The sequence below is a fragment of the Oncorhynchus mykiss genome, chromosome 11, assembly GCF_057628025.1.
Source record: "Oncorhynchus mykiss isolate SJ-2025 chromosome 11, ASM5762802v1, whole genome shotgun sequence".
NCBI lineage: Eukaryota > Metazoa > Chordata > Actinopteri > Salmoniformes > Salmonidae > Oncorhynchus > Oncorhynchus mykiss.
Window position 1 is genome coordinate 18336855 of NC_143032.1, and position 26856 is coordinate 18363710.

At 45.1% G+C, this 26856-nt stretch overlaps 1 protein-coding gene across 3 annotated transcripts in view; it reads right to left on the reverse strand.

Moving 5' to 3' along the window:
- LOC110535423 (uncharacterized) overlaps positions 1–26856 on the reverse strand; it is a 152652-nt gene that overhangs the window by 90934 nt on the left and 34862 nt on the right. For all 3 annotated transcript variants that reach the window (XM_090189665.1, XM_090189663.1, XM_090189666.1), the window contains exons 6-7: positions 1124–1207; positions 876–1001 (exon numbers count right to left, since the gene is read on the reverse strand). In XM_090189665.1, coding sequence (XP_090045791.1) covers positions 876–1001; positions 1124–1207 — 210 coding nt within the window. The remainder of the gene's footprint in view (positions 1–875; positions 1002–1123; positions 1208–26856) is intronic.

Sequence of the window (26856 nt, forward strand, 5' to 3'; positions counted from 1 at the left end):
TGGCACTGTGCTTGTGACATTAAAACTTGACACATATGTTCTAACAGAGGATATCCTTGTTGCATAACTAAATGGTAACGTCTTCACAAGACATAATCTAATGCAATGTGACAAGAAATAATCATGATGCTTTTGTTTCCTGAGCCTGTTTCTGAGTGATGGCTTTGTGACGAACGAACGAACAAGCACACACACACACACACATTCCTCCAAGGGGAGGTAAGATGTGAATAATACATTAGCAGATTCATATTGGGAGTGATGCTTGTCAATCAAACTCCCCCCAAAAACACAAGCCATCAGGGAGGATTCAGAGAGACTCTATTTAGGTCTGGTGTGTGTGTGTGTGTGTGTGTGTGTGTGTGTGTGTGTGAAAGTGAGACACGGTCAGTCGATGGGGCTGTTTGGCGCTAGATTCCCCTGGCGAGGCCTAATTGACGGTGCGACGGCCAAATCTGTCCCCCTCTCCAACGCCTCCCTGTACTATATTCAATATGGCTATTTACATGGCCCGCGTCAGTGAGCAAACAAGCTCATTTAAAAGTTCACATGCTAATGTGTGACATTTAAAGCAAACTTTACACGGGGAAAGGACACGCAACAATAGATTTTGATTCTTTTCTTGTCCGTGAATCTCATCAGGCATCTTCCATATTTATGAGTGGGAGAACAAAGGGACACCTTAACAGAGGAGAGGGAGGGAGGGAGGGGTGGGGAGCTGGAGTGTGGTTTGGAGGGTGACAATACACATGTTGACAAACAAACAAGTTCTCCATTACATCTGGAGTAGTGTGTGTGTGGACTCATTGTGTGTATGCTAAGCCTGTGTGAGCTGTATCTATTGTGTGCACATGGAAGTGTGTGTGTGTATGTACCTGGCGCATAGTTTGCGTGTGTGAGCTCTGGACTTGATCCAGCTGAGACTGTAGGCGAGCCGTGTCCTCTACCCTCATTCTGCTCTCTCTCTGGGTCTCACACAGCCTCCTCTCCTGGGTCTGCAACTAACACACACACACACACACACACACACACACACACACACACACACACACACACACACACGGTAGAAAGAGACAGATATTCAAACTACCCTATCCCCAACACCAGCCCTATCTCTACCTACCTCTGATAGAAGAGTCTTCTCTCTCTGTCTGAGAGTCAGAATATCCCTCCTCTGTCTCTCTTCCTCCTCCCTGACACTCTCCACCTGGAACAGACACAAAAAGAAACAGATAGGAACAATTAAAACAGAGACCTGCTGAATTAAGTATTAAGGTATTTTTGGCAGAGATAGTGCATGTTAGCATAGGTAAAATGCTGAGAGAAAGAGAAAGAGAGAGAGATAGAGAAAGAGAGACCACTGTATGACGCCTCCAGCCATCCTCACTCCACTACCCCCAGACATCGACCAGACCCAACCGAGACAGGACAGGGATGAGTGGAGCCCATCACACCCCATCTCCCCAGCCAGAACAGGGCTATATCCCTCCCTGCTCTGTTCATTCACTAGAGCATGCTCCCACCATGATCCTGCCTATTGATTTCAGCTTAAGTAATGAGCCAGCTTATCCAAAAATCTTTAGCGTTTGGGCTCAAGTTAAGGGAGTCGATGGGGGCCATTTCCCTTTCTGAAAAGCACATGCAGACTTTTTATGTACGGAGGGACAAGACAAATCCTGAAGCTGATAAATCAATAGGGCTTTCTGTCGATGGACACACACACACACACACACACACACAAACACACACACACACACACACACACACACAGCTGACTAATGGTCTTTTTTAAGGCAATTAAAGTGAGCTGTAAACGTATGAAGGCCAATCAATGTGGATGTGGGTCTATTATCAGTGCTTTAACACTGATATACTGTGTGTGTGTTTGTGTTTTAGTCTATTATCAGTGCTTTAACACTGAATTAGAAGAGGCTTTAAAGAGCAGCTAGGGGTCTAGCTGAGGTGTGTTGAAGTCATTTATCTAGAACAGTAGAGACCTCAACATGTCACTACAGGACACTATTCTACTGCACTGCCCCCTTCTGTGAATCCAAGCCAATTCATTGTAGAACAATAACAAAGTTTATTTGTATTTTCTATTTCCGGATTAATTCAATGTTCACACCAGTAGAAAACATGGAAATGTAGTAAATTGAAAATGTAAGGAAAACTAACTCCGCCAGCTTAGTCCGTTGCTTTAGGCTTTCCCTTGCTGTTCTCAGCTTTGCCAAAGATGAGGAGCGCGTTGGTAAAACCAGCATACAGACAACACTTCCCTAAGGTAATTGGTTCCACATTAATATATTCATTCGACTGTGATTTGTACATCAGCAAAAAAGCTTCCCCTTTGATGTTTCATGCTGTGCCCCCCCTCATTCTCTCACACACACACACCTGTCCATATTCCCTCAGATATGAAACCAATGAAATTGACATTTTATATCGGGAAGGGGGGGGGGGTTCTACAACCTAAATCAGTAAAATATAAGATAGAGACTTGGTCATGCTGTGTGGAGAATGTAGATTGGCATGGTGATCGATTAGGCTTGGTTCAGAGGGTGGCTACAGGGGAGACTGGTCATGCGGAAGACAGAAGCAGCGGACTACGGAGCCCTGGAACTAGGTCAACACAACGTCAAACCTCAAGAGTCGGCGGGGGTGGGGGGTCCTACGAAGCTAAAATATGGAATTGTTATAAGATGTTCATACCAAGGATCATTTAGCTATTTGATGAAACATTGAATTTGGCCTTACTGCTATTAGCCCATAGAAACACATTGAATAACAGTTCATACACGGAAAAACAGATCGTCAAAAGGAGGTTTGTTTTAAAGTGTTTGTCCTACTGTACATGTGAGCGATATAAGAAAGATTAGGATTTTTTTTTTATGGACCCATATTTAACCTCTTATTTTTGGCACCAAACTACTTTCATATATATACTTCCATAAATGTTTTAAACTGGTACCAGGCTACCATTAGAGCTAGACCCTTAGAGGAGTCTTGTGAGGCTTGTCTCGTCTTTACAAATAGTGGGCATATTAGATTGTAGGCCAAACCGTTTTCTGTCAAACACTGCTGTACCCCGTAACCCCGGCCACCTTCCACCGCAGACGCGGAAGGCCGACATTGGCGGATGCGGTGGATTGAGCCGCTGCCCACGCAACAAAAAAACCTCCAGATATCTAGTTTAAACAGACAGATTTTGCTGGGGATTTTTGTATTATGCTAATTCGATTTCTGTGGGGGCGCGGACATCAACTCTAGGGGGTTTTAACAGAGATAATAGAACTAAGGCCCAATGCTTTTTAGGAAACCCATACCAATAAGGCAAATGCCTTATTGGTATGGCATATGAATATGGTAGTAGCAATTAAATATGGTAGTAGCTCCACCTTTCCCTCTGATAGGCCTATAAGCAATGGCAAAAATCCCACCTAACCTATCTATCTATCTATCCATCCATCCATCCATCCATCCAATCATTTGTGTCTAGGGGCTAGGAGCTGCTTCTGGACAGAGCCATGGAGAAAGAAAAGGAAAAACATTTGAGGTGATTTCTATTTCAAAGTTACATTGTCCTAATAGAATGTCAAACAATTTGACCTGGGATCGAAAATACATCCCTTGACATTTTTTAGATAATTGTTTTTAATCAAAGTGATGTTTTTGTGGCATTTTGGTCAATGGACAAATAGTGACCTTACCTTGAGAAGAATGGTGCATCACATTGGCTGGGTTTTGATGAACAAACAAGTTGAAGGTGTGTCAAGGCTTGACCCCTTACTGTCCAATCAGAACGTGCTCCAAATATGTGATTGCTTCAAGTTGTGTATTTATGGTCTTTTATGTATTGCGTTGTCATCAACTCCAATTCAAATGTTAGTCCTTTATAGCCTTGTTTGTTAAATAGCCTACAGAAACAAAATAACAAAATGTAGGCCTATCTCATATTTGCTTAATATGTTGAACACGTTTTTGAACAGTAATTGCATGGCTTCAAAATGTAAATGCATTGTTAACATAGCATTCACACTGATATAGGCATATTGTAAAATGCATGTCTGAGCCATGGACATGCCTAATGTTGTCAATTAGCAATATTAAATTCACTATTGATAAGACCTAAAAAAATAAACGGAATAATTCTAATCAAATGTAACAACAACTTGTTTTGAATAGGGTATGTCTAAATATAGTTACAGACACCATAATTGCTCCCCGTGGGAATATAATATTAGGCCTATGACAACGTAGAATATGGAGGGTGACACGCACATCCTAACTTTTGACAGTAGCTGGAAATAGATATAATATAAAGAGAAAAGGGGGAACGTCCACTCACCGTTACTGCTCTGAAATATACACAGACTGTACAAAACATTATGAACGCTTTCCATCACAGACTGACCAGGTGAAAGAAAGCTATGATCCCTTATTGATGTCACTTGTTAAATCCACTTTCAATCAGAGTAGATGAAGGGTTAAATGATTGTCAAGCCTTGAGACAATTGAGGCATGGATTGTGTATGTGTCCCATTCAGAGGGTGAATGGGCAAGACGCTTCTGGGTTTTTTATGCTCAACAGTTTCCCATGTGTGTCAAGAATGGTCCACCACCCAAAGGACATCCAGTCAACTTCAAACAACTGTGGGAAGCATTGGAGTCAACATGGGCAACATGTAGAGTCCATGCCCCAGACGAATTGGGGCTGTTCTGAGGGAAAAAGGAGGGGGTGCAACTTAATATTGTGTTCTTAATGTTTTGTACACTCAGTGTATATAGCTATTGCCTGTCATCACGGTTGATATGGCCAGTAGCCCTAGTGACATTCCCACGTGAAAGGTAAACAAACAGGCAAATATACAGTGCCTTGCGAAAGTATTCGGCCCCCTTGAACTTTGCGACCTTTTGCCACATTTCAGGCTTCAAACATAAAGATATAAAACTGTATTTTTTTGTGAAGAATCAACAACAAGTGGGACACAATCATGAAGTGGAAAGACATTTATTGGATATTTCAAACTTTTTTAACAAATCCAAAAACGGAAAAATTGGGCGTGCAAAATTATTCAGCCCCCTTGAGTTAATACTTTTGTAGCGCCACCTTTTGCTGCGATTACAGCTGTAAGTCGCTTGGGGTATGTCTCTATCAGTTTTGCACATCGAGAGACTGAAATGTTTTCCCATTCCTCCTTGCAAAACAGCTCGAGCTCAGTGAGGTTGGATGGAGAGCATTTGTGAACAGCAGTTTTCAGTTCTTTCCACAGATTCTCGATTGGATTCAGGTCTGGACTTTGACTTGGCCATTCTAACACCTGGATATGTTTATTTTTGAACCATTCCATTGTAGATTTTGCTTTATGTTTTGGATCATTGTCTTATTGGAAGACAAATCTCCGTCCCAGTCTCAGGTCTTTTGCAGACTCCATCAGGTTTTCTTCCAGAATGGTCCTGTATTTGGCTCCATCCATCTTCCCATCAATTTTAACCATCTTCCCTGTCCCTGCTGAAGAAAAGCAGGCCCAAACCATGATGCTGCCACCACCATGTTTGACAGTGGGGATGGTGTGTTCAGGGTGATGAGCTGTGTTGCTTTTACGCCAAACATAACGTTTTGCATTGTTGCCAAAAAGTTCAATTTTGGTTTCATCTGACCAGAGCACCTTCTTCCACATGTTTGGTGTGTCTCCCAGGTGGCTTGTGGCAAACTTTAAACAACACTTTTTATGGATATCTTTAAGAAATGGCTTTCTTCTTGCCACTCTTCCATAAAGGCCAGATTTGTGCAATATACGACTGATTGTTGTCCTATGGACAGAGTCTCCCACCTCAGCTGTAGATCTCTGCAGTTCATCCAGAGTGATCATGGGCCTCTTGGCTGCATCTCTGATCAGTCTTCTCCTTGTATGAGCTGAAAGTATAGAGGGACGGCCAGGTCTTGGTAGATTTTCAGTGGTCTGATACTCCTTCCATTTCAATATTATTGCTTGCACAGTGCTCCTTGGGATGTTTAAAGCTTGGGAAATCTTTTTGTATCCAAATCCGGCTTTAAACTTCTTCACAACAGTATCTCGGACCTGCCTGGTGTGTTCCTTGTTCTTCATTGTCACGTTCTGACCTCTATTTCCGTTGTTTTGTATTTAGTTAGTATGGTCAGGGCGTGAGTTGGGTGGGCAGTCTATGTTTGTTTTTCTATGTTTTGGGGCATTTCTATGTTTTTGGCCTAGTATGGTATCTCAATCAGAGGCAGGTGTCATTAGTTGTCTCTGATTGAGAATCATACTTCGGTAGCCTGGGTTTCACTGTGTGTTTGTGGGTGATTGTTCCTGTCACTGTGTTTGTTGTCACAGGATAGGCTGTATAGGTTTTCACGTACCGTTTGTTGTTTTGTAGATTTGAGTTATTTCATGTATCGGTCAGTTTTCCATTAAAGAACATGAATAACCACCACGCTGCTTTTTGGTCCGCTTCTCCTCCTACAGACGAACGTCGTTACAGAATCACCCACCCACCAAGGACCAAGCGGCGTGGTAAACAGAGGCTGCAGCAACAGCAGCAGCAGGAGAAGCGACTGGTGCAGCAGGAGCAACAGCAGCAGCAACAGAGGCAGCAGCAGCAGGAACAGCAACAGCGAGATCAGGATTTTGGGACATGGGAGCAGAATCTGGACTACACAACTTGGGAGGAGATAGACAGGTGGGCGGTCGACCCAGGGAGAGTGCCGGAGCCCGCCTGGGATTCGATGGAACAGTGCGCGGAAGGTTACAGGAGAATGAGGTTGGCGAAGCAAGCACGGCGGCGCGGACGGAAGCCCGAGAGTCAGCCCCAAAAATTTCTTGGGGGGGGGAGTCAGGAGTCAGACCTGAGCCAACTCCCCCCGTTTATCGTGAGGAGCCAAGGAGGAGCTCAGAACCAGAGCTGGTGTTGGAGGTGAGCGAAGCAGAGACTGTGAAGGAGTTAATGGGGAAATTGGAGGAGAGAGATATGAGGGATTTGCTGGTTTGGTGCATGAGGCACGACATTCGCCCGACGGAGCGTGTCAGGGATTTAATGGCACCGGGGTCAGCTATCCATACTCATCCTGAGGTGCGTGCGAGGGGTCTGGTGAAGACTGTGCCAGCCTCACGCACCAGGCCTCCTGTGCATCTCCCTAGCCTTGCACGTCCTGTGCCATCTCAGCACTACAGTGCTCCTAGCAGTGCTAACTGTGGCGGGCATGGTGCTGGTCAGGCACCGTGTTATGCAGTTGTTCGCACGGTGTCCCCAGTACGCATGCTTAACCCGGTGCGCTACATCCCAGCTCCCCACATCTGCCGGGCTAGGGTGAAGATCCAGCCAGGGCGGTTGGTGCCAGCCCTGCTCTCAAGATCTCCAGTACGCCTTCACGGTCCGGTCTATCCGTCACCACCTCCACGCACCAGCCCTCCGGTGGCAGCCCCCCGTACCAGGCTGTCTCTCCGGCCCATCCTTACAGGGGCTTCCTCCTCTCCAGCGCTGCCGGAGCCTCCCACCTGTCCGGCGCCTCTGCCGGAGCCTCCCGCCTGTCCGGCGCCTCTGCCGGAGCCTCCCGCCTGTCCGGCGCCTCTGCCGGAGCCTCCCGCCTATCCGGCGCCTCTGCCGGAGCCTCCCGCCTGTCCGGCGCCTCTGCCGGAGCCTCCCGCCTGTCCGGCGCCTCTTCCGGAGCCTCCCGCCTGTCCGGCGCCGTTGCCGGAGCCTCCCGCCTGTCCGGCGCCTCTGCCGGAGCCTCCCGCCTGTCCGGCGCCGCTGCCGGAGCCTCCCGCCTGTCCGGCGCCGCTGCCGGAGCCTCCCGCCTGTCCGGCGCCGCTGCCGGAGCCTCCCGCCTGTCCGGCGCCGCTGCCGGAGCCTCCCGCCTGTCCGGCGCCGCTGCCGGAGTCTCCCGCCTCTCCGGCGCTACCAGGGCCTTCCTCTTCTCCAGCGTTGCCGGAGCTTCCCGTCTGCCCAGCGCCAGCTGAGCTTCCCGTCTGCCCAGCGCCAGCTGAGCTTCCCGTCTGCCCAGCGCCAGCTGAGCCTCCCGTCTGCCCAGCGCCGCCAACGCCGCCCGTCTGCCCAGCGGCGCCAGGGCCGCCCGTCTGCCAGGAGCCGCCAGTGCCGCCCGTCTGCCAGGAGCCGCCAGTGCCGCCCATCTGCCAGGGGCCGCCAGTGCCGCCAGTCAGCCAGGGGCCGCCAGTCAGCCAGGGGCCGCCAGTGCCGCCGGTAAGCCAGGGGCCGCCAGTGCCGTCAGTCAGCCAGGGGCCGCCCGAGCAGCTGCCCCTCTGTCCAGAGCAGCTGTCGCCCCTCTGTCCCAAGCTGCTGCCGCCCCTCTGTCCCGAGCAGCTGTCCCTCTGTCCCGAGCAGCTGTCCCTCTGTCCCGAGCAGCTGCCCCTCTGTCCCGAGCAGCTGCCGCCCCTCTGTCCCGAGCAGCTATCGCCCCTCTGTCCCGAGCTGCTATCGCCCCTCTGTCCCGAGCTGCTATCGCCCCTCTGTCCCGAGCAGCTGCCCCTCTGTCCCGAGCAGTTGTCCCTCTGTCCCGAGCAGCTGCTTCACCTCTGTCCCGAGCTGCCCCTCTGTCCCGAGCAGCCCCTCTGTCCAGTGGGGTCATTGAAAGGGGTGGCCATGGTGAGTAAGCCACGGAGGCGGACTAAGACAATGGTGAAGTGGGGTCCGCGTCCCGCGCCAGAGCCGCCACCGCGGACAGACGCCCACCCAGACCCTCCCCTATAGGTCAAGGTTTTGCGGCCGGAGTCCGCACCTTTGGGGGGGGGGTACTGTCACGTTCTGACTTCTATTTCCGTTGTTTTGTATTTAGTTAGTATGGTCAGGGCGTGAGTTGGGTGGGCAGTCTATGTTTGTTTTTCTATGTTTTGGGGCATTTCTATGTTTTCGGCCTAGTATGGTTCTCAATCAGAGGCAGGTGTCATTAGTTGTCTCTGATTGAGAATCATACTTAGGTAGCCTGGGTTTCACTGTGTGTTTGTGGGTGATTGTTCCTGTCACTGTGTTTGTTGTCACAGGATAGGCTGTATAGGTTTTCACGTTCCGTTTGTTGTTTTGTAGATTTGAGTTATTTCATGTATCGGTCAGTTTTCCATTAAAGAACATGAATAACCACCACGCTGCTTTTTGGTCCGCTTCTCCTCCTACAGACGAACGTTGTTACATTCATGATGCTCTCTGCGCTTTTAACGGACCTCTGAGACTATCACAGTGCAGGTGCATTTATACGGAGACTTGATTACACACAGGTGGATTGTATTTATCATCATTAGTCATTTAGGTCAACATTGGATCATTCAGAGATCCTCACTGAACTTCTGGAGAGAGTTTGCTGCACTGAAAGTAAAGGGGTTGAATAATTTTGCACGCCCAATTTTTCAGTTTTTGCTTTGTTAAAAAAGTTTGAAATATCCAATAAATGTCGTTCCACTTCATGATTGTGTCCCACTTGTTGTTGATTCTTCACAAAAAAATACAGTTTTATATCTTTACGTTTGAAGCCTGAAATGTGGCAAAAGGTCGCAAAGTTCAAGGGGGCCGAATACCTTCGCAAGGCACTGTAGCTTAGAAGCAGATTCAGCGCCACGGACAGCGATCTGAATTCCCACGATTTGACAGTTCGGTCCAACAGAGGACGGTCGAAGATGCAACTTTTTACAAAATTATGAACAAAAAACAATAAGCAGTCTTTTTAAATAACTTAATGTTATTTAAACTTATTGTCCTACAGTCACTGACACCTTTCATGCAATGGGCATCGCACATAATGAGTCCAAACATTTCACAGAAGCTGGACAAAAATAATGTCCAATATAAATAAAAAAGAGGAATGTCTCGACTGTTTTGCTGCTCGGGATATTTTTATAAAACGTGGGTGATGTACATAAGGTTAAATCCATGCCATAACCAATTGCGTTATAGGTAAGACCAGCTTTTGGTCGGTCTTAAATATCCCTTGTTTTTAAGGACACACTTCAAATATTTCCACCCCTCCCACCTTAGCACAAGAGAGCGGATGTTAGACAGGTAAATTGACGAACCTGGCGTAAGGGATGGAAAATGCCAGTGCGGCAGTTTTTACAAACTAACGTGCATTTGAGATTTGCGCGTCCTTACCGGCAGATGAAAATAGAGCCCTCAGTTTAGTTATGACAAGGCATTCCCCTAGGGGAACTCACCACCCCCCATTCAGCTGAAAAGGTGGCGCGGGGAATTCAAAAATATTCTTTAGAAATATTTAACTTTCACACATTAACAAGTCCAATTCAGCAAATGAAAGATAAACATCTTGTTCATCTACCCATCATGTCCGATTTTTAAAATGTTTTACAGCGAAAACACAACATATTACATGTTACATGTTAGACCACCACCAAATAAAAAATTAAAAAACACAGCCATTTTTCCCAGCCAAAGATAGAGTCACAAAAGCAGGATTAGAGATACAATGAATCACTAACCTTTTGAAAATCTTCATCAGATGACACTCATATGACATGTTACACAATACATTTATGTTTTGTTCGATAATATGCATTTTTATATCTACAAATCTCGGTTTACATTGACGCCATGTTCAGAAATGCCTCCAAAATATCCGGAGGAGTGATAGAAAGCTACGCCAGATAACAGAAATACTCATCATAAACTTTGACTAAAGATACATGTTCTACATATAATTAAAGACACACTGGTTCTTAATGCAACCACTGTGTCAGATTTTTTTTAAACGTTACGAAAAAAGCCTACCATGCGATAATCTGAGACAGCGCTCAGACGTAAATATATTTCTCTGCCATGTTGGAGTCAACAGAAATACGAAATGACATCATAAATATTCCCTTACCCTTGATGAACTTTCATCAGAATGCAGTGCAAGGAGTCCTAGTTCCACAATAAATCTTTGTTTTGTTCCATAATGTCCAATACTAGTGTCCAATTAGCTGCATTTGCTAGCACTTTCAGCTCACGTGCCCAAAAGCTGACGCTGGTCCAGGAGAACTCGGACGAAAACTTCAAAAATATATATTCCAGGTCGAATAAACTGGTCAAACTAAGTAGAGAATCAATCTTCAGGATGTTATTTTCATATATATCCAATAACGTTCCAACCGGAGCATACGTTTTCATCTGCAGCCAAATGGAACGATGGTGACATCCACAGACAAATGCGCCACAGGGAAATTGCATTCTGCCAAGACAGTGACTATTTCCCCTCCCATTCGGTCAAAGTTCAAACCAGAAGCTCCATTCCACGTTCTACTGAATGAGGACATCTAGTGGAAGGCGTACCAGATCCAGTGCTACCAGATCCATATCTTATTTGGAAGTGAATAGGCGATGACTTGAAATTAGACACGCATTCAGAATTTCACTTCCTGTTTGGAAGACTGCCTGCCCTATGAGTTCTGTTATACTCACAGACATAATTCAAACAGTTTTAGAAACTTCAGAGTGTTTTCTATCCAATAGTAATAATAATATGATATGCATATATTAGCAATATAGGACAGAGTAGGATGCAGTTCACTATGGGCACGCAATTCATCCAAAGTGAAAATACTGCCCCCTATCCCCAACAAGTTTTAATGTCATAAATAGCATGAAATAAAGGAAAGTTCATAGAAATGCAGCATTGTGGCTTTTTTCATACCTGGATGGGAACATGTCAAGTTAATCTAGTTTACAGCCAGGTCAAGCAATTGATATTCAGAGTACGTGTGTCTAATCTGGGTTAAATCAGTTTACCTAATAAGAGAAGGGCACACAGCAGCTGACTCAGCGCTTAGCATGTAGGATTGGCATAAAAAAAGTAGCATTAGCATCCCATTAGAACATGCTGTAGTTAGCAGAGCGTTGGAGTCCTGCGCTAGTCCCTGCCTATAAACATCCAGACGCTGTGATTAGCATTCAGTGCGCTATATAGAGCGCTATAACGTCCCAGTCAAACTAAAGGCACTCTCTTTCATTAGTGCATTAGCTCAGCTAATGGCTAGGCTAATGTTTATGCTAAGTGGAGAAAGGTGAGGACTTCACTTAAGAAATTGGATTAACTCTGTGAAGTACTTTAGATTTAACAACAGTAGGAAAGTGCCTTGGCTCTAACTAAAGACAAAGCAACTGTTTAATCACAAAAGTTGGTTGAGAACTGAGAAATAGTTGCAGGGAGAGGAGAGGGGTCGAATTAGCAAATTGGAAGTGGAAGATGATCAGGTGACCAAAGACTGGGAGCTAAAATGTTGTGTATTGTGGTGCAGGAATGAAGCACTCGGAAAGGAACATTTACAGAACCGTGTGAGTGGGTTTTTCTTTCTTTGTTCTCACTGTTTTGGCAACAACAAAAAAAAAGTTATCAAAGTCACTTGGGCTACATTACAGTGGGTGCATATACAAGGTTTGGATCCTTGGGATGTGCAAATCACCCAACTGCTGTTTGATGACGATGATTGTAACCATGATATCATCTGATTCTAATGATGAACCCTTCCAGACACTATAAAACTACCCACAGCAGAGCAGAAGATTCCCCTCGTATTGCATAACCCATCCATCTGCACAACCAGACACAGTCAAAACCGATCCATATCTACAACGCACTCTGCCACGACACAGCCCAAACACACGCAGAGACAGAGTTGTAAATTAAGAGAGCTTTTGGTTTGACTTTGTGAGGGTGGTGGTTACAGATGGGAGGAGTTTTCCTGTCAGACATGAATCTTCGTCTGTCCTGCCACCGCTAACTGGAGCCTGAACACTGTCTGTCTGTCTGTCTTTCATATGGTTGGAGACTAAGGAACGCCCTAGCTGACTACACTAAAGGAAACCCATGGTACTATTAGAGGAGTCCTTGGACTTCAAATAAACAGACACCACTACAGACATATTGAATGTCCCAGAGCACACACAGTAACATCTGTCCCTCTCCACCCACATCTTACTCAGCAGTAGCACACACAGAGAGAGAGAGAGAGGACTGGAAATCAAACATGAAACCCTCTTGAGAGCCCTCATTCATAGCCTCATTTGCATATTTAATTAGGCTCTTCGTTACAGGATAAGTAGCGTTTATTCAATTTGCTGAGTCTCGTTTGCTGGCACACGTTCAATGAAACCCCAGCGAAGACAAGCTGGCACTGAAGAGAGTGTGGGGGAGGGGGGGGCAGAGGAGAGAGAAAAATTAACTGCCATTCATCAACAGCTGTTCACCATCAGGTGGCTTCTCACCATGCATGCACAAATTCACTGGCTCTTCAGCCACTCATTATCATTAACATGATGAGCTCTATGCAGTGACAGTTTGTGATTCTCTCTCTCTCTCTCACTTTCTGTCTCTTATCGTGTGTGAGGGCTCTTTAATCCCTCATCATCATTAGGCCAGTTTAGCATAATTAGCATCGTTAGCCAGATGAGCAGTGCAGCCTCCGTTTCTCTCTCTCTGCCTGCCACAGCAGTGGTTTCAAGTAGTTTTGCAACAGACATTGGCCATTAAAAAGACAATAAAAAGTATCTTAAAATCTGTATGCTCAGAACATAGGCCTAACTATCGCTTCATTACCTATATAACACAAGGATTTTGTGTGAATTATAATTTACCCTACATAATTCTACATAATCCTACATACATAATTATATTCATAGAGGCTGGTGTTAAAACCACAAGTGAATTAGATACAGTATGTATATTGGATAGATACAAATCAAAAGGCCACGCCTTGAGACCCCTGCTCTCTGTCAGCTCAAGGAGACACCTTCTCAAAGCATCAACACACAAGTGACCACTCCTGTCTCTGTACAACACACAACACACTACGACAGCACACGAGTAGGACAAAAGCTAGAGCTCGGCTTCATTCAGTGAAATTAAACATGCTCTCGTCAGCCGCAGGGAAGCGAGCCGAGTAATGCATTATTCATCTGTACTTCACAAAGGAACATTAATCAATTATGAAGATATGAAGAGCGGTAAGTAGGAGACGGAAGACAAGGCCAGCAGTATTAATATGCGGCTGCATCGTGAGGCTAACGCTTTCCTCGCAAATCAATACTTTGTAGATTCATTTTGAGCGGTTGTGCTAAGATGAGGGAGGGGGGGGATGTCTTAGGGTCTGAATTAACATGACTCACCCGTTATTTTCTGCTTGTTTTTGTCATTTACTGTATTTTGTCTTGGTTTACACAACGGAGGAGAAAGGCAAAAGACCTTCAACGGGAGAAAAGGAGAAGTATGAAGAATGTGGCTGAACATTATAGAAATGAAGAGGAGACAAAGACAAAAGAGACAGAAAGAGACAAGAGAGACAGAAAAAGCAACCATGAAGTTTGAGTATTGAATTTAGATAATAAAAGATCTCCTTTTCGAGCAAGATGAAACTCTGAAATGTTGTCACCACACACTTCAAAATCACTTCTATGGCTAATCCTTATTTATGAACCCAAGTCCCGGATGATAACCAATCGTTATATAAAGTGCATCCTAAGCTAGGCTAAATAAAACTACGGCTTTCTATCCACACAGGAAGTGGCTAAATCTGACTCACCTAACCGACTCTAATGCAGGAAGTTTTCTGGCAAAAGTTTTTTCGGGTCGCTTAAGTCCAAAGAGTGTAATATTTTGTATTTATTGATTCATTTTGGCATGTAAAAAACATTTTCAGTGTCAACTTAAAAGACTAAAACCAGATACAAAGTATGTAGAAAAGATAATGGACCTAGACTTCTATGTTTTTCAAAAATATAATCTTTGAGAACTAACAATGACCAAAATAAAAGCTGGACAGTCAACAACAAACTGACAGAAGGCTCTAATAAAACTAAGAGAACTGAGGGGCACATTTCACTAACGCCATATAAGGAAACGTTTACGGGTTGTTGTTTAAATCATTTATCCCCTTGACATTGAGCTTCTAACCTTATGACATTGAGTGTGTAAGTGGCTGACCAAGAGGTAGAGAAAGTATTGTGAGTCATGCCAAGGTTGTGATCTAGCCATATTAGAATAGAATACAAGTGTAGTGATTTATGAACAACAAATGTGATTCAACAACTAACCATAGTCTTAACCTTAACTACCTTGACCTTAGAACTAACAATAGACAACGGAACAAACACTAAGGGAGAGGAAAGAGGGACAGAATGAAAGAGTGAATGAAAGAAAGATAATTGAAAGAGAGGGAGAGAGTGGTTATGAAGATTGCACCCTAATGGCAGTTATGTTGCCCATGTTCTCGCATTGTATATTCATATAAGCAGAAGTATTCTAATATTCCTAATGACATTTCTGTCTATGACTGGGTGTGGTGGTGCTTATTCCATTACATAGCCCATTAAGGGAGGGGATCATGAAAAATGCATAGAATGTATGAGTGAAGGTACATGGGACATTAACCACATTGTAGGGAGAAAGATGGAGAGAGAGAAAGAGAGGAAGGGGGAGAGAAAGAGAGAGCCCCCACATTAACTGGGCCATATGGTTGAAAGACTCCTCATCCCTCTGGTCACCTCAGGGCCAAACAGTTGCCCCAAGACACTGAACTAGGGTCATTTTATAATTTTTCTGCCTAATGTTTAAGGATAGGATGGAGGGATGGTAAGCTGATCCAATATCTGTGCCTAAGGGTACCAATCTAATCTACCTCACCCCTTACCTCAGCATTCAAATTGGATGCAATCTCCTCCCATTCCTTCCTGGCAAGGGCCCGGGCCTCTCTCTGTTCCTCCCCTCTCTTCTTCCACTTCTCTTCTCTCTTTCTGTGATCCTCCTCTTTCACTCTCTGGTCCTTATCATGTTGTCTCTCTTCCTCTGCTTCTCTTTCCTCCTCTCATCTTCTCTCTTCCTCTGCTTCTCTTTCCTTCTCTCCTCTTCCTCTGCTTCTCTTTCCTTCTCTCCTCTTCCTTTGCTTCTCTTTCCTTCTCTCCTCTTCTCTCTTCCTCTACTTCTCTCCTCTTCTCTCACTCTGCTTCTCTTTCCTTCTCTCGTCCTCTCTCTTCCTCTACTTCTCTTTCCTTCTCTCATTCTCTCTTCCTCTGCTTCTCTTCTCCTCTCTCTTCCCCTGCTTCTCTTTCTTTCTCTCAACTTCTGCTTCTCTTTCCTTTTCTCATCCTCTCTCTTCCTCTGCTTCTCTTTCCTTCTCTCGTCTTCTCTCTTCCTCTGCTTCTCCTTCCTTCTCTCTTCTTCCTCTACTTCTCTTTCCTTCTCTCATCCTCTCTCTTCCTCTGCTTCTCTTTCCTTCTCTCTTCCTCTCTCTTCCTCTGCTTCTCTCCCCTTCTCTCATCCTCTGCTTTTCCTTCCTTCTCTCTTCTTCCTCTACTTCTCTTTCCTTCTCTCTTCCTCTGCTTCTCTTTCCTTCTCTCCTCTTCTTTCTTCCTCTGCTTCTCTTTCCTTCTCTCCTCCTCTCTCTTCCTCTGCTTCTCTTTCCTTCTCTCTTCCTCTACTTCTCTTTCCTTCTCTCATTCTCTGCTTCTCTTTCCTTCTCTTCTCCTCTCTCTTCCACTGCTTCTCTTTCTTTCTCTCAACTTCTGCTTCTCTTTCCTTCTCTCCTCCTCTCTCTTCCTCTGCTTCTCTTTCCTTCTCTCGTCTTCTCTCTTCCTCTGCTTCTCTTTCCTTCTCTCATCCTCTCTCTTCCTCTGCTTCTCTTTCCTTCTCTCCTCTCTCTTCCTCTGCTTCTCTCCCCTTCTCTCTTCCTCTGCTTCTCCTTCCTTCTCTCTTCTTCCTTTACTTCTCTTTCCTTCTCTCATCCTCTCTCTTCCTCTGCTTCTCTTTCCTTCTTTCCTCCTCTCTCTTCCTCTGCTTCTCTTTCCTTCTCTCCTCTTCTCTCTTACTCTTCTTCTCTTTCCTTCTCTCTTCCTCTGCTTCTCTTTCCTTCTCTCTTCCTCTGCTTCTCTTTCCTTCTCTCGTCTTCTCTCTTCCTCTGCTTCTCTTTCCTTCTCTCATCCTCTCTCTTCCTCTGCTTCTCTTTCCTTCTCTCACCCTCTCTTCCTCTGCTTCTCTTTCCTTCTCTCCTCTCTCTTCCCCTGCTTCTCTTTCATTCTCTCCTCCTCTCTCTTCCTCTGCTTCTCTCCTCTTCTCCTCTGCTTCTTTTTCCTTCTCTCTTCCTCTGCTTCTCTTTCCTTCTCTATTCCTCTCTCTTCTCCTGCTTCTCTTTCTTTCTCTCAACTTCTGCTTCTCTTTCCTTCTCTCATCCTCTCTCTTCCTCTGCTTCTCTTTCCTTCTCTCGTCTTCTCTCTTCCTCTGCTTCTCTTTCCTTCTCTCATCCTCTGTCTTCCTTTGCTTCTCTTTCCTTCTCTCATCCTCTCTTCCTCTGCTTCTCTTTCCTTCTCTCCTCTCTCTTCCTCTGCTTCTCTCCCCTTCTCTCTTCCTCTGCTTCTCCTTCCTTCTCTCTTCTTCCTCTACTTCTCTTTCCTTCTCTCATCCTCTCTCTTCCTCTGCTTCTCTTTCCTTCTTTCCTCCTCTCTCTTCCTCTGCTTCTCTTTCCTTCTCTCGTCTTCTCTCTTCCTCTGCTTCTCTTTCCTTCTCTCATCCTCTGTCTTCCTTTGCTTCTCTTTCCTTCTCTCATCCTCTCTTCCTCTGCTTCTCTTTCCTTCTCTCCTCTCTCTTCCTCTGCTTCTCTCCCCTTCTCTCTTCCTCTGCTTCTCCTTCCTTCTCTCTTCTTCCTCTACTTCTCTTTCCTTCTCTCTTCCTCTCTCTTCCTCTGCTTCTCTCCCCTTCTCTCATCCTCTGCTTTTCCTTCCTTCTCTCTTCTTCCTCTACTTCTCTTTCCTTCTCTCTTCCTCTGCTTCTCTTTCCTTCTCTCCTCTTCTTTCTTCCTCTGCTTCTCTTTCCTTCTCTCCTCCTCTCTCTTCCTCTGCTTCTCTTTCCTTCTCTCTTCCTCTACTTCTCTTTCCTTCTCTCATTCTCTGCTTCTCTTTCCTTCTCTTCTCCTCTCTCTTCCACTGCTTCTCTTTCTTTCTCTCAACTTCTGCTTCTCTTTCCTTCTCTCCTCCTCTCTCTTCCTCTGCTTCTCTTTCCTTCTCTCGTCTTCTCTCTTCCTCTGCTTCTCTTTCCTTCTCTCATCCTCTCTCTTCCTCTGCTTCTCTTTCCTTCTCTCCTCTCTCTTCCTCTGCTTCTCTCCCCTTCTCTCTTCCTCTGCTTCTCCTTCCTTCTCTCTTCTTCCTTTACTTCTCTTTCCTTCTCTCATCCTCTCTCTTCCTCTGCTTCTCTTTCCTTCTTTCCTCCTCTCTCTTCCTCTGCTTCTCTTTCCTTCTCTCCTCTTCTCTCTTACTCTTCTTCTCTTTCCTTCTCTCTTCCTCTGCTTCTCTTTCCTTCTCTCTTCCTCTGCTTCTCTTTCCTTCTCTCGTCTTCTCTCTTCCTCTGCTTCTCTTTCCTTCTCTCATCCTCTCTCTTCCTCTGCTTCTCTTTCCTTCTCTCACCCTCTCTTCCTCTGCTTCTCTTTCCTTCTCTCCTCTCTCTTCCCCTGCTTCTCTTTCATTCTCTCCTCCTCTCTCTTCCTCTGCTTCTCTCCTCTTCTCCTCTGCTTCTTTTTCCTTCTCTCTTCCTCTGCTTCTCTTTCCTTCTCTATTCCTCTCTCTTCTCCTGCTTCTCTTTCTTTTTCTCAACTTCTGCTTCTCTTTCCTTCTCTCATCCTCTCTCTTCCTCTGCTTCTCTTTCCTTCTCTCGTCTTCTCTCTTCCTCTGCTTCTCTTTCCTTCTCTCATCCTCTGTCTTCCTTTGCTTCTCTTTCCTTCTCTCATCCTCTCTTCCTCTGCTTCTCTTTCCTTCTCTCCTCTCTCTTCCTCTGCTTCTCTCCCCTTCTCTCTTCCTCTGCTTCTCCTTCCTTCTCTCTTCTTCCTCTACTTCTCTTTCCTTCTCTCATCCTCTCTCTTCCTCTGCTTCTCTTTCCTTCTTTCCTCCTCTCTCTTCCTCTGCTTCTCTTTCCTTCTCTCATCCTCTGCTTCTCTTTCCTTCTCTCTTCCTCTGCTTCTCTTTCCTTCTTTCCTCCTCTCTCTTCCTCTACTTCTCTTTCCTTCTCTCATCCTCTCTCTTCCTCTGCTTCTCTTTCCTTCTTTCCTCCTCTCTCTTCCTCTACTTCTCTTTCCTTCTCTCATCCTCTCTCTTCCTCTGCTTCTCTTTCCTTCTTTCCTCCTCTCTCTTCCTCTGCTTCTCTTTCCTTCTCTCATCCTCTGCTTCTCTTTCCTTTCCTCTTCCTCTGCTTCTCTTTCCTTCTCTCTTCCTCTGCTTCTCTTTCCTTCTCTCCTCTTCTCTCTTACTCTTCTTCTCTTTCCTTCTCTCTTCCTCTGCTTCTCTTTCCTTCTCTCTTCCTCTGCTTCTCTTTCCTTCTTTCCTCCTCTCTCTTCCTCTACTTCTCTTTCCTTCTCTCATTCTCTCTTCCTCTGCTTCTCTTTCCTTCTCTTCTCCTCTCTCTTCCCCTGCTTCTCTTTCTTTCTCTCAACTTCTGCTTCTCTTTCCTTCTCTCATCCTCTCTCTTCCTCTGCTTCTCTTTCCTTCTCTCCTCCTCTCTCTTCCTCTGCTTCTCTCCCCTTCTCTCTTCCTCTGCTTCTCCTTCCTTCCTCTACTTCTCTCATCCTCTCTCTTCCTCTGCTTCTCTTTCCTTCTCTCCTCTTCTCTCTTACTCTTCTTCTCTTTCCTTCTCTCATCCTCTCTCTTCCTCTGCTTCTCTTTCCTTCTCTCCTCCTCTCTCTTCCTCTGCTTCTCTCCCCTTCTCTCTTCCTCTGCTTCTCCTTCCTTCCTCTACTTCTCTCATCCTCTCTCTTCCTCTGCTTCTCTCCCCTTCTCTCTTCCTCTGCTTCTCCTTCCTTCCTCTACTTCTCTCATCCTCTCTCTTCCTCTGCTTCTCTTTCCTTCTCTCCTCCTCTCTCTTCCTCTGCTTCTCTTTCCTTCTCTCTTCCTCTACTTCTCTTTCCTTCTCTCCTCCTCTGCTTCTCTCCTCTGCTTCTCCTTCCTTCTCTCCTCTTCCTCTACTTCTCTTTCCTTCTCTCTTCCTCTGCTTCTCTCATCTTCTCTCTTCCTCTGCTTCTCTTTCATTCTCTCCTCCTCTCTCTTCATCTGCTTCTCTTTCATTCTCTCCTCTTCTCTCTTCCTCTGCTTCTCTTTCCTTTCCTCTTCCTCTGCTTCTCTTTCCTCTCTCTTCCTCTGCTTCTTTTTCCTTCTCTCCTCTTCTCTCTTCCTCTACCTCTTTCCTTCTCTCCTCCTCTGCTTCTCTCCTCTGCTTCTCCTTCCTTCTCTCCTCTTCCTCTACTTCTCTTTCCTTCTCTCTTCCTCTGCTTCTCTCATCTTCTCTCTTCCTCTGCTTCTCTTTCCTTCTCTCCTCTTCTCTCTTCCTCTGCTTCTCTTTCCTTTCCTCTTCCTCTGCTTCTCTTTCCTCTCTCTTCCTCTGCTTCTCTTTCCTTCTCTCCTCTCTCTTCCTCTGCTTCTCTCCTCTTCTCTCTTCCTCTGCTTCTCCTTCCTTCTCTCCTCTTCCTCCACTTCTCTTTCCTTCTCTCATCCTCTGCTTCTATTTCCTTCTCTCCTCTTCTCTCTTACTCTGCTTCTCTTTCCTTCTCTCATCCTCTCTTCCTCTGCTTCTCTTTCCTTCTCTCCTCCACTCTCTTCCTCTGCTTCTCTCCTCTGCTTCTCCTTCCTTCTCTCCTCTTCCTCTACTTCTCTTTCCTTCTCTCATCCTCTCTATTCCTCTGCTTCTCTTTCCTTCTCTCATCCTCTCTCTTCCTCTGCTTCTCTCCTCTTCTCTCTTCCTCTGCTTCTCTTTCCTTCTCTCCTCTTCTCTTCCTCTGCTTCTCTTTCATTCTCTCCTCCTCTCTCTTCCTCTGCTTCTCTCCTCTTCTCTCCTTCTCTGCTTCTCTTTCCTTCTCTCCTCTTCTCTCTTCCTCTGCTTCTCTTTCCTTCTCTCCTCTTCTCTCTTCCTCTGCTTCTTTCCTTTCCTCCTCCTCTCTCTTCCTCTGCTTCTCTTGTCTCTCCTCCTCTGCTTCTCTTTCCTTCTCTCCTCTTCTCTCTTCCGCTGCTTCTCTTTCCTTCTCTCCTCTTCTCTCTTCCTCTGCTTCTTTCCTTTCCTCTTCCTCTGCTTCTCTTTCCTTCTCTCCTCCTCTCTCTTCCACTGCTTCTCTTTCCTTCTCTCATCCTCTCTCTTCCTCTGCTTCTCTTTCCTTCTCTCCTCCTCTCTCTTACTCTGCTTCTTATTCCTTCTCTCCTCCTCTCTCTTCCTCTGCTTCTCTTTCCTTTCGTCTTCCTCCCTCTTCCTCTCCAGCTCTCTCTGTCTGTGTTCTTCCTCCACTCCTCTTCTGCTTTCCTCTGTTCCGCCTCCTGTTTCTTCACCTCTTCCTCTAGCTGTCTCATCCTATCCTTCTGTTTGGAAAGCTGAGGGGAGACCACACAGAAATACTACAATTTTCTATAAGAACATAGAGTGCCTTTGGAAAATATTCAGACCCCTTGACTTTTTTCAACCAAAAAATTACGTTAGAGCCTTATTCTAAAATGGATTAAATCATTTTTCCCCCTCATCAACCTACACACAATACCCCATAATGACAAAGCAAAAACCTGAAATATCACATTTACATAAGTATTCGAACACTTTACACAGTACTTTGTTGAAGCACCGTGGGAAGCTATTACAGCATTGAGTCTTGGGTATGTTGCTACAAGCTTGGCACACCTGTATCAAATCAAATCAAATTGTATTGGTAAAATACACATGGTTAGCAGATGTTATTGGGAGGGTAGCGAAATGCTTCTGCTTCTAGATCAGACAGTGCAGCAGTATCTAACAGGTAATATCTAACAAATTCCACAACAAAACCTAATACACACAATCTAGTAAAGGAATGGGTAAGAATATATAAGTAGAAAATATATGGATGAGCAGTGACAGAGTGGCTAAGATGCAATAGATAGTATAGATGGTGTAGTATTCAGTATACTGTATATACAGTGGTTGCTCCACTAGAATGTTGTGATTATGCTGCGGGACAGAGGTCGTTTGTGGTTTAGAGCGGTACCCTGCGTCACTAGTTCATTGGGGTTGTTAGAGCACTGATTATGCTTTTGGGTCCCAAGGCGCTACTGTGTCTCTGTAGTACTGTAGCCTACTCACGACAGGTCACGTAGTACAGCGCCTTAGTGGTGGAGCGGACTAAGACATTGCATCTGAGTGCAAGCTGTCTTGCTACAGATGCTGGTTCAATACCCGTGATGGCCTCGACTGGGAGATCCGTGAGATGACTGTAGGTTTTTGGTTTCTCTCCCTCTAAAAACAGAAATAAATCATTCTAAATAACAAACTGGCTTTATTTACAAAAAGACCCCCACCCCGCCCCACTGGGTAGCACAGAGCAACACTTTAAGGGGCATTGCACTAATTTTGTCGCTGACTAGGGAAAAATGCCCGCTGTTCTTAGTGCCAGACTGCACGTTCAAACTAAAATGCCCCTCAGATATGAATTCGGAGGGTAGATATTATTAAATATTAAAGCATTAGACCTCTCACTAAAGGCATCAGTCAAAAGTTGTACTTAAATCCGAACTGGATTTAACGAAAAATTACATGAAAAGCACACATTTGTAAATTGTAATTGGAAAGTAATTGGAGATAGATATAAATTATTTAACCCAACTGCTCACCAGGCACAGCAAGGGCCGTCCAGGCACAGCAAGGGCCGTCCGGACCGTTATGCTGTTCTGCTATAGCCTAATAAACAAATGCCAGTGGCTTATATCTTCAAAATGCTTTAAATGCTTTATTATCCAAATGTAAAAGCATATACTGTACAATACTGTATTTCTTCATCAGCATCTTTATGCTTTCGTTAATAAAATAATGATAAAAATACTCTTTCAAAATGCCAATGTGTATTTAGTTATGGATCCATAACGAATTGCTATGGGAATAAATATCACTGAATTACAGAAATATTGGAACAAAGTTGTCTAATGAAGGTAAACAAATTGTTGCTTACTGGAAAATACTCTTTCAAACACACATGGTAATGTTATACAGCGCCATTATGGCTATTAGCAGGTAGCTGGACAATAGACTTGCCTAGAAGGAGGGTAGGGGGAGAATTCTATCGTCAAATGTATTTCTTAGTTAGGTTGGCTGTATCACAACTGGCTGTGACTGGTTGCAGTTTCAGTTTAATCCACCAGAAAAGACAAAACAAATAATACAACAAAAAGTATTATCATTATTATTATGTATCACATCCAACTGTGATTGGGAGTCCCATAGGGCAGTGCACAATTGGCCCAGCGTTTCTCTCCCTCTAAAAAACAGAAATAAATGTTTTGGCCTTTAGAAATACTTTTTTGCCCTTTACTCAGATTACAAATCGCTCACTTTCAGTTTTTTGAAAACAAAATAACCTCCAAAATATCGTTATATATTATCAACTTGATGGCCCAGTCATATAGCCGGCACCTACATAAAGCTGAGTGACTCACTCATTCATGGCTTTGGATTAAAATAAATAAGTACCGACATTCTTTCTGATAGTCTTTAACTTCTCATGGCTGGGGGGCGGTATTGAGTCGCTTGGGTGAATAAGGTGCCCAGAATAAACTGCCTGCTACTCAGGCCCAGAAGCTAAGATCTGCATATTATTAGTAGATTTGGATAGAAAACACTCTGAAGTTTCTAAAACTGTTTGAATGATGTCTGTGACTATAACAGAACTGAGAAAAAAACCTGAGAAAAAATCCAACCAGGAAGTGGGAAATCTGAGGTTTGTAGTTTTTCAACTCTTTGCCTATCCAAGACACTGTGTAAATTTGGTCCGATTGCACTTCCTATAGCTTCCACTAGATGTCAACAGTCTTAAGAACCTTGTTTCAGGCTTCTACTGTGAAAGGGGAGAGAATAAGAGTTGTTTGACTAAGGTGTCTGGCAAAAGGCCATGAGCTGGTCACGCGTGCGGCCAGGAGAGCGACATGCTCCTTCCTCCCCATCGGGGAATTGAACCCCGGTCTCCCACGTGACAGCACGACATGGGATTCTTTAGCTAAATAGCTTAGTACTGTAGCTTACTCCCGACCGTAACGTCATACAGCACCATATTTTATGGAAACCCAGAAGTTTTTTTGTTTTTCTTGGAATAGAAACCATAATATTAGTCAAATGAATAAAGCAACATTTCTTAAAATCTGTCCCATTTACTATGTTCTTACAAAAAAGGTTTTAAATTCTCTAGTACAGCCACTATTAAGGCTTCTCAAAGATACCCTCGGGTGGTCAAACTAGCACTAATGGTAACAGAGGTTGACACTTAAATAACGTGCCATAGAATTCTGCGTCACCATGCAAGCTGTGCTTGTGCACTGCAAACTTTTAAAGGACAAATCACTGTACATATGAGATAAGTAATGCAAGATATGTAAACATTCTTAAAGTGGCATTATTAAAGTGACTAGTGTTCCATTTATTAAAGTGGCTAATGTGCTTGTGATGGTTGTTTAACAATCTGATGGCCTTGAGATAGAAGCTTTTTTTCAATCTCTATGCCCAAGCTTTGACACACCTGTATTGACCTCGCCATCTGGATGGAAGTGGGGTGAACAGGCAGTGGCTCGGGTGGTTATTGCCCTTGATTATCTTTTTTGCCTTCTGTGACATCGGGTGTTGTAGGTGTCCTGGAGGGCAAGTAGTTTGCCCCTGGTGATGCGTTGTGCAGACCGCACCACCCTCTGGAGAGCTCTGCGGTTGTGGGCGGTGCAGTTGCCGTACCAGGTGGTGATACAGTCCTAACAGGATGCTCTCGATTGTGCACCTGTAAAAGTTAGTGACGGTTTTCGGTGACAAGTCCAATTTTTTCAGCCTCCTAAGGTTGAAGAGGTGCTGTTGTGCCTTCTTCACCACACGGTCTGTGTGCATGGAACATTTCAGTTTATCAGTGATATGTACACTGAGGAACTTAAAACTTTCCACCTTCTCCACTGCGGTCCCGTTGATGTGGATAGGGGATGCTCCCTTTGCTGTTTCATGAAGTCCACGATCAAACTTTTTGTTTCGCTGACATTGAGTGAGAGGTCATTTTCCTGACACCACACTCCGAGAGCCCTCACATCCTCAGTGTAGGCTGTATTGTCATTGATGGTAATCAAGTCTACCACTGTTGTGTCATCTACAAACTTGATGATTGAGTTGGAGGCGTTCATGCCCACGCAGTCGTGGGTGAACATGGAGAACAGGAGGGGGCTGAGCCCGCACCCTTGTGTGGCCCCAGTGTTGTGGATCAGCGGAGTGGAGATGTTGTTTCCTACCTTCACCACCTGTGGGAGGCCCGTCAGGAAGTCCAGGACCAAGTCGCATAGGTGGGGTCAAGACCCAGGGACTCAAGCTTAATGATGAGTTTGGAGTGTACTATGGTGTTGAATGCTGAGCTGTTGTCAATGAACAGCATTCTTACATAGGTATTCCTCTTGTCCAGATGTGATGGCGATTGCATTGTCTGTGGACCTATTGGGGCGGTAAGCAAATTGAAGTGGGTCTAGGGTGACAGATAGAGTGGAGGTGATATGACTAGTCTCAAAGCACTTCATGATGACAGAAGTGAGTGCTACGGGGCGATAGTAATTTAGTTCAGTTACCTTGGCCTTCTAGGGAACAGGAACAATGGTGGCCATCTTGAAGGATGTGGGCACAGCAGACTGGCATAGGGATTGATTGAATATGTCCATGAACACACCAGCCAGCTGGTCTGCGCATGCTCTGAGGACGCGGCTAGGAATGCCGTCTGGGCCGGCAGCCTTGCGAAGGTCAACACGTTTAAATGTTTTACTCAAGTCGGCCACAGAGAAGGAGAGCCCACAGTCTTTGGTGGCGGTTCACGTTGATGGCACTGTATTGTCCTCAAAGTGCGCAAAGAAGTTGTTGAATTTCTCTGGAAGCAAGATGTCGATGTCCGCGACGGTGCTGGTTTTCTTTTTGTGATTGTCTGCAGACTCTGCCACCTACTTCTCGAGATTGAGCCGTTGAATTGCGACTCCACTTTGTCTCTATACTGACACGTTGCTTGTTTGATTGCCTTACGTAGGGAACAACTACAATGTTTGTATTTGGCCATATTCCCAGTTGCAGTGCCATGATTAAATGCGGTGGTATGTGCTTTAAGTTATGCACGAATGCTGCAATCAATCCACAGTTTCTGATTGGGGAAGGTTTTAATAGTCACAGTGGGTACAACATCTCCTATACACTTCCTAATAAACTCGCCCACCGACTCAGCATATATGTTGATGTTGTTATCTGAGGCTACCCGGAACATATCCTAATCCACGTGATCGAAGCAGTCTTGAAGCGTGGAATCCGATTGGTCAGATCAGCGTAGGATAGACCTAAGCACGGGTGCTTCCTGTTTAAGTTTCTGTCTATAGGAGGGGAGCAACAAAATGGAGTCATGGTCAGATTTGCCAAAAGGAGGGCGGGGGAGGGCCTTGATGGTTGAGCATGTAACTCGCTCGTGCACTGCAATCGATATGCTGATAGAATTTAGGTAGCCTTGTTTTCAAATTAGCTTTGTTAAAATTAAATTACAATAAATGCCTCAGGATATATGGTTTCCAGTTTGCATAAAGTCCAGGGAAGTTCCTTGATGGCTGTCTTGGTATCCGCTTGTGGGGGGATTTACATAGCTGTGACAATAACAGAGGAGAGTTCTCTTGGGAGGTAATACGGTCGGCATTTGATTGTGAGGAATTCTAGGTCAGGTGAACAAAAGGACTTCCTGTATGTTGTTACAATTACACCATGAGTCGTTAATCATCAAACACACACCCCGCCCTTCTTATTACCAGGGGTGTTAATTCCTGTCGGCGCAATGCACTGAAAATCCCGTTGGCTGTACTGACTCCGACAGCATGTCCCAAGCTAGCCATGTT